Source organism: Cervus elaphus, chromosome 9, assembly GCF_910594005.1.
Source record: "Cervus elaphus chromosome 9, mCerEla1.1, whole genome shotgun sequence".
NCBI classification, from domain to species: domain Eukaryota; kingdom Metazoa; phylum Chordata; class Mammalia; order Artiodactyla; family Cervidae; genus Cervus; species Cervus elaphus.
In genome coordinates, this window is record NC_057823.1 from 21,068,978 (window position 1) to 21,087,053 (window position 18,076).

Here is an 18,076-nt window from a genome sequence, read left to right on the forward strand (position 1 = left end):
AACCGTCTGCCTGGGTCGCCGACTATGGGACCTGGTCTCTCCACTTTGGGCGGCCTGAGGAGCCTGAGGGCCAGCTGGGTCGGGCGCCTGGCTCCCTCAGCGATGACAGCTGGGCAGGGTCTGGGCACTTGGCCCTGAGGGAGCCGCCCTCTGAGCTCTGCCTCCTCTTAGCCCGGATGGGGACCTTGGAGAGTGACAGTTTTGCCTTGGAACCTGGCCCTTTCTTGTCAGGACAGAGAATAACATTCGTTTGGTAGAGACTTACAGGAACATGGTTGCTCTGACACCAAGAAATTTGCAACAACTCACCACGCCCCTCCCTCACATTTTGCTTTAAAGGGGCTTTGCTAGAAGCCTTCAGTGACTCTGGAGGTTCTTAGGGCATGGCCATCTCTTTGCATGGCCCTGTAATAAACCTTTCTCTGTTCCAAACTCCAATGTTTTAGTATTGATGGGCTTCACTATGCGTTGGGCACATGGACTTGGCATTTTCAGTAACAATTCATGGTGAGCCAGCCAGGAGGTCGTGCCCATGGCGGGTCAACCCCGGCCAGGGCCAGCCCCTTCCCAAATTCCCAGCAGCTGCTGGAGTTCGTTTTTGCTCCTGGGAACCAAGAAGGACTCTCCCTGACAGACACCGGCTGTCCCGAGGCACGACGTTGTCTGGAGCAGAGAAACTTCTAGAGCCATGGTTCACATTTGGTGTCACCTGGGGTAACTCCCTCCAGCTTGTGCAGGCTGGGAATTCTGTCCATTCCATCTGCGTTGCTTCCCTTGCAGGAAGTGAGCCACTTGGGGTCCGTTCTCTTTTGAGAGCTGGACCACTCTGTTTGGAGAACTCTGTCTGGGAGTAGAAGTGGAATTTTAGACTACACCACCTCTGATTTTCTGCCTGTGTGGCTGTAGCTTATTTGTTGTTTGTGTTTGTGTGTGTGTCATTTTGGGGTGAGTCACTCAGGTTTGTACTTTTTAAAAAATATATAGATTTATTTATTTGGCTGTGTTGGGTCTTAGTTGCAGCATGCGAACTCAGTTGCAGCAGGTGAATTCTTAGTTGTGGCATGTGGGATCCAGTTCCCGGACCAGGGATCGAACCCGGGCCTCCTGCATTGGGAGCATGGAGTCTTAGCCACAGGACCACCAGGGAAGTGCCCAGTTTGTACTTTTGTTTGTGGGACCACGTTTGCTATTTGTGTGTTGTATGTGTGTGAATCAGTACTTGCACTGGTTGGTTAAGACATCTTTGAGTAACGGAGCTAGCATGTGATGACACCAGGTTTCGCTTCCTATTGAGTTGGGTTTTGCCATGGTGGAACATTGGTTGAGATTTTCCTTTTGCAATGAGTGAAAATCTTCTCTTTTTATGGTGCTAGGGAACTGTGATCCTGAGAGACCGTTTTGCATTGCATTGCTTGTTATTTGATAACACCTGCTGTGATAATCAGAGCTTTATTCCATCTTATAGTCCCGCTAGGGTGTAAGAAAGAAGATTTTTTAACACTGTGTAGCCACTATATTCTTTAGACTCTGGAGGGAGAAAAATTGATTGAGATGAAACTTTTGAAATTCCAAAACTGGTTCGTTTTTCATATGTACTTAGAAAAAGCTGGCTTGATGAAATACTTTTTTTCAGAATTCTGACCCTGAGAAAATAAAAATATTTCTAGGAAAAAGCGTGATGTTAACTAAGTAAATTTGACTTATTCCAACTGGTATTTTCCATTTTGTGTTTGCCAGGTGAATTGCCATGACACTTGTGGTCATGATTCCCTATCTTTCCACTTGCACGTTGTTTGTGATTAAAAAGAGGAATCTTTGTTTGAAAAAGCTGAAGAAATTATGGAACTTCACTCTTGTTTTTCTCATGCAGGAATTAGATTTTGTTCTTTGTGTGTGTTCATATTTGTTTTGTGTGTAAGTGTGCCAGCTATGGGAAATTCAAATTTGTTTCCCAAATGCACCCCCTTGAGAAGCATTCTTCAAAACTAGACCATTTTTGGTTATAATACTTCTGAGTTAACTTCTAAATGAGCTCTATTTGACTCAAAAGTTGTTGTTCAGTGGCTGTTGTGTCCAGCTCTTCGCAACCCCATGAACTGCAGCACGCCAGGCTTACCTGTCCTTCAATATCTCCCAGAGTTTGCTCAAATTCATGTCCATTCAGTTGGTGTTGCCATCCAACCATCTCATCCTCTGCCGTCCCCTTCTCCTCCTGCCCTCAATCATTCCCCGCATCACAGTCTTTTCCAGTGAGTTAGCTCTTCACATCAGGTGGCAAAAGTATTAAAGCTTCAGTATCAGTCCTTACAATGGATATTCAGGGTTGATTTCCTTTAGGATTGACTGGTTTGATCTCTTTGCTATCCAAGGGACTCTCAACAGTTTTCACCAGCACCACAATTCGAAAGCATCAATTCTTTGGCACTCAGCCTTGCTTATGGTCCAACTCTCACATCCCTACAGGACTACTAGTAAAACTGTAGCCTTGACTAGATGGACCTTTGTCAGCAAAGCGATGTCTCTGCTTTTTAATACGTTGTTTAGGTTTGTCATAGCTTTCCTTCCAAGGAGCAGGCGTCTTTTAATTTCATGGCTGCCGTCACTTTCTTGGGCACTGTTTTGGAGCTCAAGAAAATAAAATCTGTCACTGCTTCCACTTTTTCCCATCTATTTGCCATGAAGTGATGGAACCAGATGCCATAATCTTAGTTTACTGAATGTTGAGTTTAAGCCAGCTTTTTCACTCTCCTCTTTCACCCTCATCAAGAGGCTCATTAGTTCCTCTTTGCTTTCTGCCATTAGAGTGGTCATCTGCATATCTGAGGTTGTTATTTTTCCCGGCAATCTTGATTCTAGCTTGTGATTCATCCAGCTTGACATTTTGCATGATGTGCTCTGCATATAAGTTAAATAAGCAGGGTGACAATATACAGCTTTTCCCAAAAGTTAAGTGCTTACAAATTAAATACTTCATAATATTTAGAAAATTGGCCAAAATGTATTTCAAGTATTCGTGATCTGAGAAATATTCAGCACTGAATTGATATCTGGTACTGAAGTTAGCTTAAGCTTGTTGGTTTGTTAAGTATAACACTTCGTTGTACCTAGGTTTGTTAGAGATCAAGTAAGACCTTATATCTGTTACAAATTAGTCAGCAAAGAAAATATCAATAACTTGATATGATGAGACGGTAAGTCTGTCTAAAATGGCCTCTCCAGATTTTGGTAACTTGAAACTGAACTAAGTTAAATGGCAAGAATTCATTGACTATCTGGGTCATTTCAAACAGGATAAAATATTAGAACATTGGTTGCTGGGCAAATCTAAGTTTACCAACCTTTGCCTTCTTAGGAGAGGAAAACTATAGCATAAGTTTCCAGTCAGAAAATACTGGTGTAACAGTTTACAATTACCTGTTGGTTCTCACTAAAAATTAAGGTGTTTAAGAGTTGAGGATTCTTATATAAATATATAACTGAAGCTACTAAAATTAATTAAAGGAAAAAATTTCAGTATTAAGTAGGAGAGCAGGATATATGTTTTGAGTTAAAAAGGAGTTTTATGCATGGTTGACTGAGGTTATATTATTCTTGCCTGGAGAATCCCAAGGACAGAGGAAGCTGGCAGGCTACAGTCCATAGGGTCACAAAGACTTGGACATGATTGAAGTGACTTAGCATGCACCCATCCATTTATTAAGTATTTATTGAGTACCAGACTTTGTGCCATAATTTATCTAATCTTTATGTTTGTATTGTCTTACAGTGACCAATGATCTTATTTGACCAAATGTTTTGAAACTTTTTGACAAAATTCCAAAATATCAAATTTTAATTAAATTTCTTTTGACCTCTAGCTAACTTTGAGGTTCATTAGGGGGCCCTTAAGGCATCTCAAGGAGGAGTACTTAATGAGTTTTATTTGGTATGTTGAATTACATGGGAAGTATTGTCAAAGGAGTGATAAGCCTTTGAGGATTTACTGTATGGGTAAATGTTACTACTGTAGACATGAAGTACTGGCTTTGGAAAAATTTAGTTTTCATAAAAGCATAATGAAAGCCTGAATTCAGTATTGCTTACTTTGCCCCCTGAAATAACACAGCTCTATTGAGACAATCCCTTGGCACCAGGAAGATCAAGGGGAAAAAAGTAAGCAACTCAGGGGCAAGCTATGACTCTTAGAACAAAAAGCAACAGCCCTCCATTACCAAATACCACTTTTTATAGGGCCTTTATGACATGTGTTGTTGTTGTCTGTGTTTTGGCACCTTATCGTTTTGATAAGGGTAACAAAAGGATTGGTTACTGATTAAACTGTTATATATGGTTATAATGCTTATGGATTCTGTCTGGAATATTACTGATTTTTTATCTCCATTTTATCTCTTCCCTGAAGCCCTTCCTCTCAAGTTACTCATGACTTCGAGCAATTTGGCAAACTATACTTCTACGACTTGGGCTACTTCGCAACAAGCCTCCCCCAGACTGCCAGGTTCAGATTGGTTTTCAGGCTTATTCTCCTGAATTTATACAAGATCTTTCTACATAAGAGTCAGATCCAGGACTTGGAACTCAGGGGTATTTTCAACTTGGTAGCCATTCCCCAAACCAGGGTAGGACTGTGCTCCATTTTGGCAGTTAGAGCACTCATCATCCCATTCCCTGAAAGACATGCGGAAGGATGAAATGGAATTGGTGGTTGAAACTGAGTCCCTCTAAAACCAAGTTCCTCTGCTGAGTTTAAACATACTCACGTGTTATCTTCAAGATTGAGGAGTATCAAAGGAAAGGGGGGGAATTGTAACCGAGCGCATTGAGCACATCCAGCACTGGATGCAAAACAGCCTTTTCTGTACGTCGTTACTCTGTACCCTCTACCAGACAACGCATCCTGCTCAGCCACCGGTTGATGCCTCAGTGGACCCTGCCCACAAGCAACCAACCATCAAGAATTGATAGTGAGCGGATTCAGACAGCCATGGAGTGGTGGTTGTGAGGAGGAGAATGAGGTAAGAAGCAGATCCCAGCCTTCTCCCCGAGGCCCTCCAGCTCACCCGGCCTTGGGCCAGCAGGTGAGCTGGGGGGTCCCAGGGATCAGGCTGGGGCCTGTGTCCTGCGGGGCTCCAGAACCCTCCACAAGGCCCACCCCCAGGCCTTGAGGCAGTGGTGAACCTCTCCTCCACCCCTGTCCCTTCAACCTAATAGCAGTGACCATCTGCCTGGGTCACGGTCTGTGGGACCTGGTCTCCCCGTCTGGCGACCTGAGGAGCCTGAGGGCCAGTTGGGTTGGGTGCCTGGCTCCCTCAGCGATGACAGCTGGGCAGGGTCTGGGGACTCGGCCCTGAGGGAGCCGCCAGCTGAGCTCTGCCTCCTCTTAGCCAGGACAGGGACTTTGGAAGGTGTCAGCTGTCTTGGGACCTGGCCCTTTTTTGTTAGGACAGAGAATGACATTCGTTTGGTAGAGATTTACAGGAACATCATTACCTGACCATGACCTGACTTCATGAACAAAGGATCTGACACCAAGAAGTTTGCAACAACTCACCAAGCCCCTCCCTCACATTTTGCTTTAAAGGGGCTTGCTGAAGGCTTTCAGTGACTTTGGGGGTTCTTAGGGCATGGCCATCTCCTTCCACGGCCCTATGATAAACCTTTCTCTGTTCCAGACTTCAATGGTTTAGTATTGATGGACCTCACTGTGTGTCGGGCACACAGACTTCCATTTTCGGTAACATTCTGACCAGTGTGAGGTGGCAGCTCATGGTAGTTTTGATTTGCATTTCTCTAATAATTAGCGGTGTTGAGCATCTTTTCATGTGCCTACTGACCATCTCTATTTCTTCTTTGGAGAAATGTTTAGTTAGGTCTTCTGCCTGTTTTTTGATTGGGTTGTATTTTTGTTGTTGAGCTGTATAAGCTGTTTGTATATTTTGGAGATTAGGTCCATGTGTGAGGCTGTCATGGCTAACGCCATGGCAGGCAGCCTAGATTAGGAGTAGGCCTGGTTTCCCCAGGTAACATAATTATCAGGCCTCCTGGAGCCAGCCAATCAACATATGCCTAGCCAGAAGAAAGGGAACCTATCAGGGGAAAGCTGAAAGCCCCAAGTAGGGCCAACAAAAATTACCTTGCAACTGTGTAACCGATCAGCTTGCGCCAACTACACACTGTGTAACCAATCCAACTGTGCCAACTACCTGCTGCTTGTTTTGACCTAATAAATACCGGAGAGAACTGGGGCTCGGGGCCTTTCGTCCTCACACACTTGGTGAGGGCGGGGGGCCCTGGCTCCAGTCAGTAATAAATTCCCCTATTGCGAGTTGCATTGTTTCGAGGAGTCTTCTTTCCCGACTGGGGACTTGGACTATGGGCAGAACACATGTCAGTTGCGTCATTCGCAAATATTTTCTCCCATTCTGTAAGTTGTCTTTTCATTTTGTTTATGGTTTCCTTTGCTGTGCAAAAGCTTGTACGTTTGATTAGGCCCCATTTGTTTATTTTTGTTTTTTATTTCTATTGCCTTGGGAGCCTGACCTAAGAAAACACTGGTGCAACTTATGTCAGAAAATGTTTTGTCTATGCTCCCTTCTAGGCGTTTTATGATGTCATGTCTTATATTTAGGTCTTTAAGCCATTTTTAGTTTATTTTTGTATATGGTGTTAGGGAATGTTCTAACTTCATTGATTTATGTGTGGCTGTCCAACTTTCCCAGCACCACTTACTGAAGAGACTGTCTTTTTCCATTGTATATTTTTTGCCTCTTTAGTTGAAGATTGATTGACCATATGGGTGTGGGCCTATTTCTGGGCTTACTATTCTCTTCCATTGATCCATATGTCTATTTCTGTGCCAGTACCATGCTATTTTGATTACTGTAGCTTTGTAGTATTGTCTGAAGTCTAGGAGGATTATGCCTTAATACAGAGTCAGGTTTGTTCTTCCCAGGGCTTCCTTTATGGTCCAGTGGTTAAGACTCCACATTTCCACTGCAAGGGATGCGGGTTTGAGCTCTAGTATAGGAACCAAGATCCCACATATCACATGGTGCAGCCAAAAAAATTTAACACTTACTCTTCCCTGTTACAAATGCCCTGCCCTGGTGGATGTTCAGCCTCCTGGAGCCTCCGGGACACTCCGATGGTGGATGTCCAGGCAGCATGAAGCAGCCTCACGGAAACGATTTCTCATCTGTGAACAGAGGAGTTATAGCACATGGGAGCTGTCCCTTGCGCTTTCACCCACCTGCCACAGCCTCCTCCTCCCAGCATCCCTGCCTCTGCCCTGCTTCCCTCCCCTCGCAATAGTCTGTCCCCACCGTGACAGCCTGAAAGAGCATCTCAAACAGGAGTCTCTGTGGTGGTGGCAGCCCCACTGGAAGCTCCCCATGGCCCCTCTGTCGCCCCTGTGTTAAATGCCCATTTCTGACCACAGCCAGGTGCAGCTCAATGTGGCCGACCTCACTTCCTGCTCCTGAGCACCCAGGCTTCCTGGATCCCCTCCAATGCTGCCGTTCCTTGCTGTCTCAGGGCCTTTGCACAGGCTGTCCCTTCTTCCTGGAAAGCTCTCCCATACTGCTTTTTAGTTAGAAATTTCTTTTTTTTTTTAATTGTATTATTATTTGTTTTTGGCTGTGCCGGCTCTTCCTTGCTGTGCAAGCTTTTTTCTAGTTGTGGCGAGCGGCGGCTACTCTCTCGCTGCGGTATACTGGCTTCTCATCACAGTGGCTTCTGTCGTGAGGCATGGGCTCGAGGGTGCATAGCACTGGTAGGCAGATTCTTTACCACTGAGCCACCAGGGAAGCCCTAGCTAGAGAATTCTAATGGGGCTTTAGCCCCCAACTCACACATCTGGGAGAAGTCCAGACCAGGCTGCAGCCTCTTTTTCTCAATTTATTTATTTTTAGTATTGATCCAGTAGACATTTTAAAAGAGTATTTATTTATTTGGCTGTGTCGGGTCTTAGCTGTGGCACACAGGAGCTTTGCTGCATCATGCAGGACCTTTTGTTGTGATTCCTGGACTCTCTAGTTGTGGCTCATGGGCTCAGGAGTCTGGCACAAGGACTTATTTGCTCCACAGCATGTGGGATCTTAGTTCCCCAACCAGGGCTTGAACCTGCGTCCCCTGCATTGCAGGGTGGATTCTTAAGTACTGAACCACTAAGAAAGCTCTTGAAATCTGTAATTTGTGTTTTTACAAGTTTCCTTATGGGTTATCTCTTTCACCCACTTGCTTCCTGCCATATTCCTGGGGCCTGACATGGCAGGTGCTCAAGAAACATTTGCTGACTGAGACGGAATGAAGAGGTGGCCATATCATCAGGCCATATGGGAGAGATTAGCCAAGTCCCTCCTTTGCTACTAAACGATGGCCTGGTTCATGGGACAGGATACCCTGCGTCATCTGACTGCAGGTGTGGTGGAACTGGGCTGATTTATGTTGCTCCTTAGGTCCACTTCCTTCTCCTCCCTGGAGCCACCTCATCCCCTCCCAAGGTGACCAGCTGTTCCTCGGCCCTAAGCCTCCTGGTCGGCTGCTGTCTGCCCTGCACGCTGCCCCTCCAGGTAAGGCCCACTGAGGAACACGTCCCCTCTCCCTGGAGGCACTGATCGCCCCTGGGAAGGGCTTGCAGGCTGTACTCCCAGACATTTTTGGTGTTTTGGCTGTGCTGGGTCTTTGGTGCTGTGCATGGGCTTTCTCTAGTTGCGGTGAGCAGGGTCTCCTCGCTAGATGTGGTGTGCGGGCTTCTCATTGTGGTGTTTTGTTGCAGAACACGGGCTCTAGGCACAGGACTTCAGCAGTCGCTGCTCGAGGGCTCTAGAGCTCGGGCTCTGCAGTTGTGGTGCCCCAGGTTTAGTTGCTTCACGTGGGCTCTTGATTGAACCTGTGCCCCTTGCACTGGCAGGGAGAGTCCTATCCATGGTACTGGACCACCAGGGAAGTCCCTCCCAGGGGTCTTTCTGGGTACCAGGTGCACCAGAGGTGGAGCGGGTGTGGGCAGTTCTGATTGATTTGCCAAACCGGGAGGAGCTGCGTTTCTCTCTGTTTCTGTCAATCTGTCTCTTGCTGGCAAAGCTCTGGCTTAGAACCCCCACTGCTTCTTGGCCCCCATCAGCACCCTAGAGCCCTTCCTCTTTCCCACCCCATCCCGTGGGGAGAGGACCTGAGTTGCGGGGAGAAGGGGGTGGATTTTGTTCTGTTTATCTGATCTTTATGGTGTCCCGGCATCATGGCATTTTTCAATTCCTTTCGGGGAAAAAAATATCCCAGGTTCCAGTTGGGTGGAATCTCAGCCCTGGCCTCCCCAACCCCCACCCCCCGATCCAGGCTCCTCCTCCCTGACAAGGGCCTCTGTGCCTCCTAGGAGGAGCTGCTATAAACCCAGGACAAACGACTATATTCATTTTAAGTGCATTTCCACACACTAACCTTCTGTGCATGGCCCCAAACCCCAGCTGCACAAAGTAGGTTGTGGTCAGAGTTCAGCCTCCTTCCTGCTCCTGCCCGGGGTTCTTTCCCCAAAGGTTTGTCTTTTGGGTCTCTTTCCAGAAACTCTGGTGTGAACACGTAATTCTAGATCCCACTCCCTTTTCATCACCTGAGGCCACCTGCCAGCTCCTCCATCCCACACTTGGAGGGTTATACCGGCTATTCCCAACAGAAGTAGCCCACCAGCCATCAGAGTCTTCTTTAATTTTTTTGGCTGCACTGCACAGCATGTCCTATATTTTTGCCTTTTCATACTGTTCATGGCGTTCTCAAGGCAAGAATACTGAAGTGGTTTGCCATTCCCTTCTCCAGTGGACCACATTCTGTCAGAACTCTCCACCATGACCCGTCCATCTTGGGTGGCCCCACACAGCATGGCTTAGTTTCATTGAGTTAGACGAGGCTGTGGCCTGCTCGTTTAGCCGGTCTAGCCAAAACTAGGTTGGTTAGTTTAGCCAGTTAGCCAAAACTAGATTGGCTAGTTTTCTGTGATTATGATTTCAGCGTGTCTGCCCTCTGACGCCCTCTTGCAATACTTACGGTCTTACTTGGGTTTCTCTTACCTTGGACGTGGAGTATCTCTTCACGGCTGCTCCAGCAAAGCGCAGCCGATGCTCCTTATCTTGGATGAGGTATCTCCTCACGGCCGCCCCTCCTGACCTTGAACGTGGAGTAGCTCCTCTCAGCCCTCTTGCGCCCGTGCAGCAGTATGAAAAGGCAAAAAGATAGGACACTGAAAGATCAATTCCCCAGGTCGGTAGGTGCCCAATATGCTACTGGAGATCAGTGGAGAAATAACTCCAGAAAGAATGAAGGGATGGAACCAAAGCAAAAACAATACCCAGTTGTGGAGGTGACTGGTCATAGACACAAGGTCTGATGCTGTAAAGAGCAATATTGCATAGGAACCTGGAATGTTAGGTCCATGAATCAAGGCAAATTGGAAGTGGTCAAATAGGAGATGGCAAGAGTGAACGTTGACATTCTAGGAATCAGCGAACTAAGATGGACTGGAATGGGTGAATTTAACTCAGATGACCATTATATCTACTATTGTGGGCAGGAACCCCTTAGAAGAAATGGAATAGCCATCATGGTCAACAAAAGAGTCCAAAATGCAGTACTTGGATGCAGTCTCAAAAATGACAGAATGATCTCTGTTCGTTTTCAAGACAAACCATTCAATATCATGGTAATCCAAGCCTATGCCCCAACCAGTAACACTGAAGAAGCTGAAGTTGAACGGTTCTATGAAGACCTACAAGACCTCTTAGAACTAACACCCAAAAAAGATGTCCTTTTCATTACAGGGGACTGGAATGCAAAGGCAGGTAGTCAGGAAACACCTGGAGTTACAGGCAAATTTGGCCTTGAAGTCCAGAATGAAGCAGGGCAAAGGCTAATAGAGTTTTGCCAAGAAAACACACTGGTCATAGCAAACACCCTCTTCCAACAACACAAGAGAAGACTACACATGAACATCACCAGATGGTAACACCAAAATCAGATTGATTATATTCTTTGCAGCCAAAGATGGAGAAGCTCTATACAGTCAGCAAAAACAAGACCAGGAGCTACCTGTGGCTCAGATCATGAACTCCTTATTGCCAAATTCAGACTTAAATTGAAGAAAGTAGGGAAAACCACTAGACCATTCAGGTATGACCTAAATCAAATCCCTTATGATTATACAGTGGAAGTGAGAAATAGATTTAAGAGACTAGATCTGATAGACAGAGTACCTGATGAACTATGGACGGAGGTTCGTGACACTGTATAGGAGACAGGGATTAAGACCATCCCCATGGAAAAGAAATGCAAAAACTCAAAATGGCTGTCTGAGGAGGCCTTACAAATAGCTGTGAAAAGAAGAGAAGTGAAAAGCAAAAGAGAAAAGGAAAGATATTCCCGTCTGAATGCAGAGTTCCAAAGAATAGCAAGGAGAGATAAAAAAGCCTTCCTCGGTGATCAATGCAAAGAAATAGAGGGAAACAACAGAATGGGAAGGACTGGAGATCTCTTCAAGAAAATTGGAGATACCAAGGGAATATTTCATGCCAAGATGGGCTCGATAAAGGACAGAAATGGTATGGATCTAACAGAAGCAGAAGATAATAAGAACAGGTGGCAAGAATACACAGAAGAAATGTACAAAAAAGATCTTCACGACCCAGATAATTATGATGGTGTGATCACTCACCTAGAGTCAGACATCCTGGAATGGATGTGGGCCTGGAAGTTAAGTGGGCCTTACAAAGCATCACTACAAACAAAGCTAGTGGAGGTGATCGTTGAGCTATTTCAAATCCTGAAAGATGATGCTATGAAAGTGCTGCACTCAATATGCCAGCAGATTTGGAAAACTCAGCAGTGGCCACAGGACTGGAAAAGTCAGTTTTCATTCCAATCCCAAAGAAAGGCAATGTCAAAGAATGCTCAAACTACCACACAATTGCACTCATCTCACACGCTAGTAAAGTAATGCTCAAAATTCTCCAAGCCAGGCTTCAGCAATACGTGAACCGTGAACTTCCAGATGTTCAAGCTGGTTTTAGAAAAGGCAGAGGAACCAGAGATCAAATTGCCAACATCTGCTGGATCATCAAAAAAGTAAGAGAGTTCCAGAAAAACATCTATTTCTGCTTTATTGACTACGCCAAAGCCTTCGGCTGTGTGGATGACAATAAACTGTGGAAAATTCTTAAAGAGATGGGAATTCCAGACCACCTGACCTGCCTCTTGAGAAACCTATATGTAGGTCAGAAAGCAACAGTTAGAACTGGACATGGAACAACAGGCTGGTTCCAAATAGAAAAGGAGTACGTCAAGGCTGTATATTGTCACCCTGCTTATTTAACTTATATGCAGAGTACATCATGAGAAACGCTGGGCTGGAGGAAGCACAAGCTGGAATCAAGATTGCCGGGAGAAATATCAATAACCTCAGATATGCAGATGACACCACCCTTATGGCAGAAAGTGAAGAGGAACTAAAGAGCCTCTTGATGAAAGTGAAAGAGGAGAGTGAAAAAGTTGGCTTAAAGCTCAACATTCAGAAAACTAAGATCATGGCATCTGGTCCCATCACTTCATGGGAAATAGATGGGGAAACAGTGGAAACAGTGTCAGACTTTATTTTTCTGGGCTCCAAAATCACTGCAGATGGTGATTGCAGCAATGAAATTAAAAGACGCTTACTCCTTGGAAGGAAAGTTATGACCAACCTAGATAGTATATTTAAAAGCAGAGACATTACTTTGCCAACAAAGGTCTGTCTAGTTAAGGCTATGGTTTTTTCAGTGGTCCTGTATGGATGTGAGAGTTGGACTGTGAAGAAAGCTGAGTGCCGAAGAATTGATGCTTTTGAACTGTGGTGTTGGAGAAGACTCTTGAGAGTCCCTTGGACTGCAAGGAGATCCAACCAGTCCATCCTAAAGGAGATCAGTCCTGGGTGTTCACTGGAAGGACTGATGTTGAAGCTGAAACTCCAATACGTTGGCCACCTCATGCGAAAAGCTGACTCATTGGAAAAGACCCTGATGCTGGGAAGGATTGGGGGCAGGAGGAGAAGGGGACAACAAAGGATGAGATGGCTGGACGGCATCACTGAGTCGATGGACATGGGTTTGGGTGGACTCCGGGAGTTGGTGATGGACAGGGAGGCCTGGTGTGCTGTGATTCATGGGATCGCAGAGTCGGACACGACTGAGCGACTGAACTGAATTGAACCGTACTGCACAGCATGTGGCATCTTAGTTCCCCGACCAGGGATGGAACCCTTGCCCTCAGCAGTGAGAGTGCAGAGTACTAACCACTGGCCCACCAGGGCAGTTCCAAGCTAGTATTATTCCAATGTGAAATCGACAGAAGTACTGAGATAATTTTAGTCCCATTTGCATCCCAAGTCTTGGAATGTGTGCTCAGTCACTCAGTTGTGTCCAACTTTTTGCAACCCTATGGACTGTAGCCCACCAGTCTGTGGGATTTTCCTGGCAAGAATACTGGAGTGCATTGCCATTTCCTCCTCCAGGGGATCTTCCTGACCCAGGGATCGAACCCACGTCTCCTGTGTCTCCTGCACTGTAGGCAGATTCTATACCGCTAAGCCACTGGGGAAGCCCAAGTCTTAGAAACTGGAGTGTATCTTACACCAATAGCACACCTAATCCGGACACTCACTTTTCATTGTAGATCCTTGATCTTTAATTAGACTTTGTAAAAATGTCCTGTGGGAGCAGATTTGCCCCTCCAAGATGTCCCAAATATTCTGTCAGGATTTCCAGTTGTTGAATTGGCTATCAGAGGCTGATTTTGGTGGAGTTTTGTTGCAGGGGGCAGGTGGACATTTGGGTTGGTTTTTTTTTTTTTTTTTTTTGCCTCATCTTGGGCATGTGGGATCTAGTTCCCTGACCAGGGTTTGAACCCATGCTCCCTGCAGTGGAAGTACAGTTTTAAACTATTGGACCCACCAATGTTTTTACTTTTTATCTTGAAATTGTCTTCAATGTACAGAATAGGGAAGCTTTTCTTAATTTAATTTAGCTTAATGCTAACAGTTCATGCAACACAACTGCTATATTTCAAGGGCTCGAGAGCCAGAGGGGTGCACCCTATGGGGCAGACAAATATTTCCACGATAGCAGAACATTCTTGCAGACAGCACCAGGCTGTAGACTGGAGCTCCACGTGCAACACGGGAGTTCAGTTCAGTTCAGTTCAGTCGCTCAGTCGTGTCCGACTCTTTGCAATCCCATGAACCGCAGCACGCCAGGCCTCCCTGTCCATCACCAACTCCTGGAGTCCACCCAAACCCATGTCCATTGAGTCGGTGATGCCATCCAAACATCTCATCCGCTGTCGTCCCCTTCTCCTCCTGCCCCCAATTCCTCCCAGCATCAGGGTCTTTTCCAGTGAGTCAGCTTTTCGCATGAGGTGGCCAACGTATTGGAGTTTCAGCTTCAACATCAGTCCTTCCAGTGAACACCCAGGACTGATCTCCTTTAGGATGGACTGGTTGGATCTCCTTGCAGTCCAAGGGACTCTCGAGAGTCTTCTCCAACACCACAGTTCAAAAGCATCAATTCTTCGGCACTCAGCTTTCTTCACAGTCCAACTCTCACATCCATACAGGACCACTGAAAAAACCATAGCCTTAACTAGACAGACCTTTGTTGGCAAAGTAATGTCTCTGCTTTTTAATATACTATCTAGGTTGGTCATAACTTTCCTTCCAAGGAGTAAGCGTCTTTTAATTTCATTGCTGCAATCACCATCTGCAGTGATTTTGGAGCCCAGAAAAATAAAGTCTGACACTGTTTCCACTGTTTCCCCATCTATTTCCCATGAAGTGATGGGACCAGATGCCATGATCTTAGTTTTCTGAATGTTGAGCTTTAAGCCAACTTTTTCACTCTCCTCTTTCACTTTCATCAAGAGGCTCTTTAGTTCCTCTTCACTTTCTGCCATAAGGGTGGTGTCATCTGCATATCTGAGGTTATTGATATTTCTCCCGGCAATCTTGATTCCAGCTTGTGCTTCCTCCAGCCCAGCGTTTCTCACGATGTACTCTGCATATAAGTTAAATAAGCAGGGTGACAATATACAGCCTTGACGTACTCCTTTTCCTATTTGGAGCCAGTTCCATGTCCAGTTCTAACTGTTGCTTTCTGACCTGCATGTAGGTTTCTCAAGAGGCAGGTCAGGTGGTCTGGTATGCCCATCTCTTTCAGAATTTGAGTGCGGCGGCGGCTGCGACGGTGCACAAGCACAGCCAAGAGGAGCTACCCTGCGCCCGAGGTCAGGGGAGGTGGCCGAGAGGAGCTACCCCGTGTCTGGGGTAAGGAGCAGCGGCTGCGCTTTGCTGGAACAGCCATGAAGAGAGACCCCGAGTCCAAGGTAAGAGAAACCCAGGTAAGACGGCAGGCACTGAGAGAGGGGGTCAGGAGGCAGACAGACTGAAACTACAGTCACGGACAACTAGCCAATCTGAACACGGGAAAGGAGTTTGCAATTACATTAAAAGAGGAAAGTTCGGATTCTGGATCATAAGTGCTCCAGCTTTGTGTTTTGGGGCAAGAGACATACCTATTGCTCTGAACCTCTGTTTTCTCATCTGTAAAAAGGGCGACTCCATGGCCGCAGGAAGTGGAGGGGCACAGGGCTAAGGTCCTAGATTTCTGCTCCCGCGGTTGGGATCTGGAGTCTGGGAGGGCTTTATGACAGCTTGCAGGAACAGAAAGGACCATGGAGTGGACCAAGAGACACCCAGGATCCCCTAGTGCGTGACCAGGGATGGGAGGTGTCTTGAGTGCTTATTCCCTGAGCACTTCCTGTCTTCTCCCCGCAAACTGTTCAGGTTCACTGTCACCTTCGGGCCTCGGCATTGGCTGTTTAGTCCACCAGGAATGTCCTTTCCCCCAGCTCGTATACTGCCTGGTGAGCCCTCTAACATAATTCCATTGTACTCCTCCCAGACAGAGCCTTGGCTCCAAGCCTCAACTCCAGGGTTCTGGGGAGCATCACGTAACCAGCCCTGTCTTCTCCCTAGGCTGGGGAAGACTCTGGGGAAGCTAAGAAAGGGCAAGGGCAAGGGCAAAGTCAAGGTCAGGGTGGGACCTGAGAACCACTGGAACGTACCCTAGGTCAAGAGGTTGTGTGACCTGGTGGGTAGGAGAGCGTGGACTCTGGGGCCAGCTCTGCTGTTTTCTCTGAGTCCCTTAGCCTCCGTTTTCTCACCTGTAAAATAGAAATAACCCACATCTGCCCACTAGGCCTGTGTGTTATTGGGGTTGTTTTTTTTTTAAGATTTATTTCTTTATTTGGCTGTACCAGGTCTTAGTTGTGAGACAAGGCATCGTCAATCTTCATTGCGGCATGCCAGGATCTTTAGTTGTGGCATGCGGGATCTAGTTCCCTGATCAGGGATCAAACCCCAGGCCCCTGCATTGGGAGCTCAGCATCTTTAGCCGCTGGACCACCAGGGATGTCCCTGGGCATGTGTTATTATCCTTCTTGTCAAAGATGCCATGTTCACTCTCCCCTCCTCCCAGCTGCTCCAAAGCATGTATCCACCCGGCTGCGCCAAGGTGAAGTGCTCCTGGCACCACTGTCTTCCCGGGCTGCTGCTGCAGCTGCTCTTGGCTCTGTGCTTCTTCTCTTATCTGCGTGTGTCTCAAGACAAGCCCAAGCCCACATGGGTCTCTGAACTGGGGGCCCCTTCCCAGGCCACTGAGGGGTCCTCCGCCCGCCCACCCCTGCGTGTCCTGCTGTGGACGTGGCCGTTCAATCAGCCAGTGGCTCTGTCCCGCTGTTCGGAGTTGTGGCCTGGCACAGCTGACTGCCAGCTGACTGTCAACCGAAGCGAGTACCCTCAGGCGGACGCGGTCCTTGTGCACCACCGGGAGGTCAGCAACCGGCCCCAGATGCAGCTCCCGCCTTCCCCGCGGCCCCCTGGCCAGCGCTGGGTTTGGTTCAGCATGGAATCGCCCAGCAACTGCTTGAAACTGAAGGACCTAGATGGCTACTTCAACCTCACCATGTCCTACCGCCGGGATTCAGATATCTTCATGCCCTACGGCTGGCTCGAGCCGTGGTCCGGCCAGCCGGTGGAGACGCTGCTCAACATCTCGGCCAAGACCAAGCTGGTGGCCTGGGTGGTGTCCAACTGGAGGAAAGACTCTACCAGGGTGCAGTACTACGAGCTGCTGAAGCCACACCTCCAAGTGGATGTGTATGGGCGCTCCCACACGCCACTGCCCTACAAGCTCATGGCCAAGCAGCTGTCCCAGTACAAGTTCTACCTGGCTTTTGAGAACTCCCTGCACCCCGACTACATCACAGAGAAACTGTGGAAGAACGCCCTGCAGGCATGGGCCGTGCCAGTGGTCCTGGGGCCCAGCCGGGTCAACTATGAACAGTTCCTGCCACCCAAAGCTTTCATCCATGTCGAAGACTTCCGGAGCCCCAAAGACCTGGCGCAGTACTTGCTAGCACTGGACAAGGACCACGCCAGCTACCTCAAGTACTTCCGCTGGCGGGAGACACTGCGGCCTCGGTCCTTCTCCTGGGCCCTGATGTTCTGTAAGGCCTGCTGGAAGCTGCAGCAGGAGTCCAGGTACCAGACGGTGCCCAGTATCGCGTCTTGGTTCCAGTGAGCTGGCCAGCCTGGTGCCTGCACTGCTGAGGATCTGGGGACCTTGGTGGCTGGAGCTCTCCCTTACCTGGGGCTTCACCTACTGGGCACCTCTGCTGCCAGGGGTCTTTCCTCCCTGGGAGCTCGCTTGCTAGGAAATTTACCTGGTGGGGGCAGGGGTGAGTTGCCAGGGGCTATGGCTGCCCCTGGGGAACTGGCCTTGGCATCTGGTGATGGCTCTGGTGGACTGGTTTGTGATTACTGCTGCTGTTGATGAACCGCCTCTGGGGTATTGAGGTTGGCAATACTGACGCCATTTTCCAGATGGGAATGCTCTGAGGAAAACTGGCATGTCCTCCCTTATTCCACACCAGCATTCTCCCTCCAGGGCAACTCTGCTCCCAGGGGTCACTCACAGGGTCTGGCAACATCTGTACTTGTCACAAATGGGGT

The 18,076-nt window shown here is 47.5% G+C and overlaps 1 protein-coding gene across 2 annotated transcripts; it reads left to right on the top strand.

The window, feature by feature from the left end:
- Positions 1-6,402: 6,402 nt before the first annotated feature.
- On the top strand, positions 6,403-17,968 carry LOC122699645 (3-galactosyl-N-acetylglucosaminide 4-alpha-L-fucosyltransferase FUT3). Of its 2 annotated transcripts, XM_043911838.1 has the most exons (4): positions 6,403-6,421; positions 8,454-8,567; positions 15,222-15,387; positions 16,542-17,968. In XM_043911838.1, the coding sequence occupies exons 3-4, from the start codon at positions 15,364-15,366 to the stop codon at positions 17,643-17,645; spliced, it is 1,128 nt and encodes a 375-aa protein (XP_043767773.1). In that variant the 5' UTR covers positions 6,403-6,421; positions 8,454-8,567; positions 15,222-15,363; the 3' UTR covers positions 17,646-17,968. The 2 variants fall into 2 exon arrangements, with proteins under 2 accessions (XP_043767773.1, XP_043767774.1); XM_043911839.1 differs by lacking the exons at positions 6,403-6,421; positions 15,222-15,387.
- Positions 17,969-18,076: the final 108 nt, after the last annotated feature.

Bases quoted from the DNA above. Each gene is read 5' to 3' on its own strand.
- LOC122699645 (XM_043911838.1), top strand. From the start codon at position 15,364: ATGAAGAGAGACCCCGAGTCCAAG. The intron at 15,388-16,541 runs GTAAGAGAAACC...CCCTCCTCCCAG, and splicing joins AGAGAGACCCCGAGTCCAAG to CTGCTCCAAAGCATGTATCC.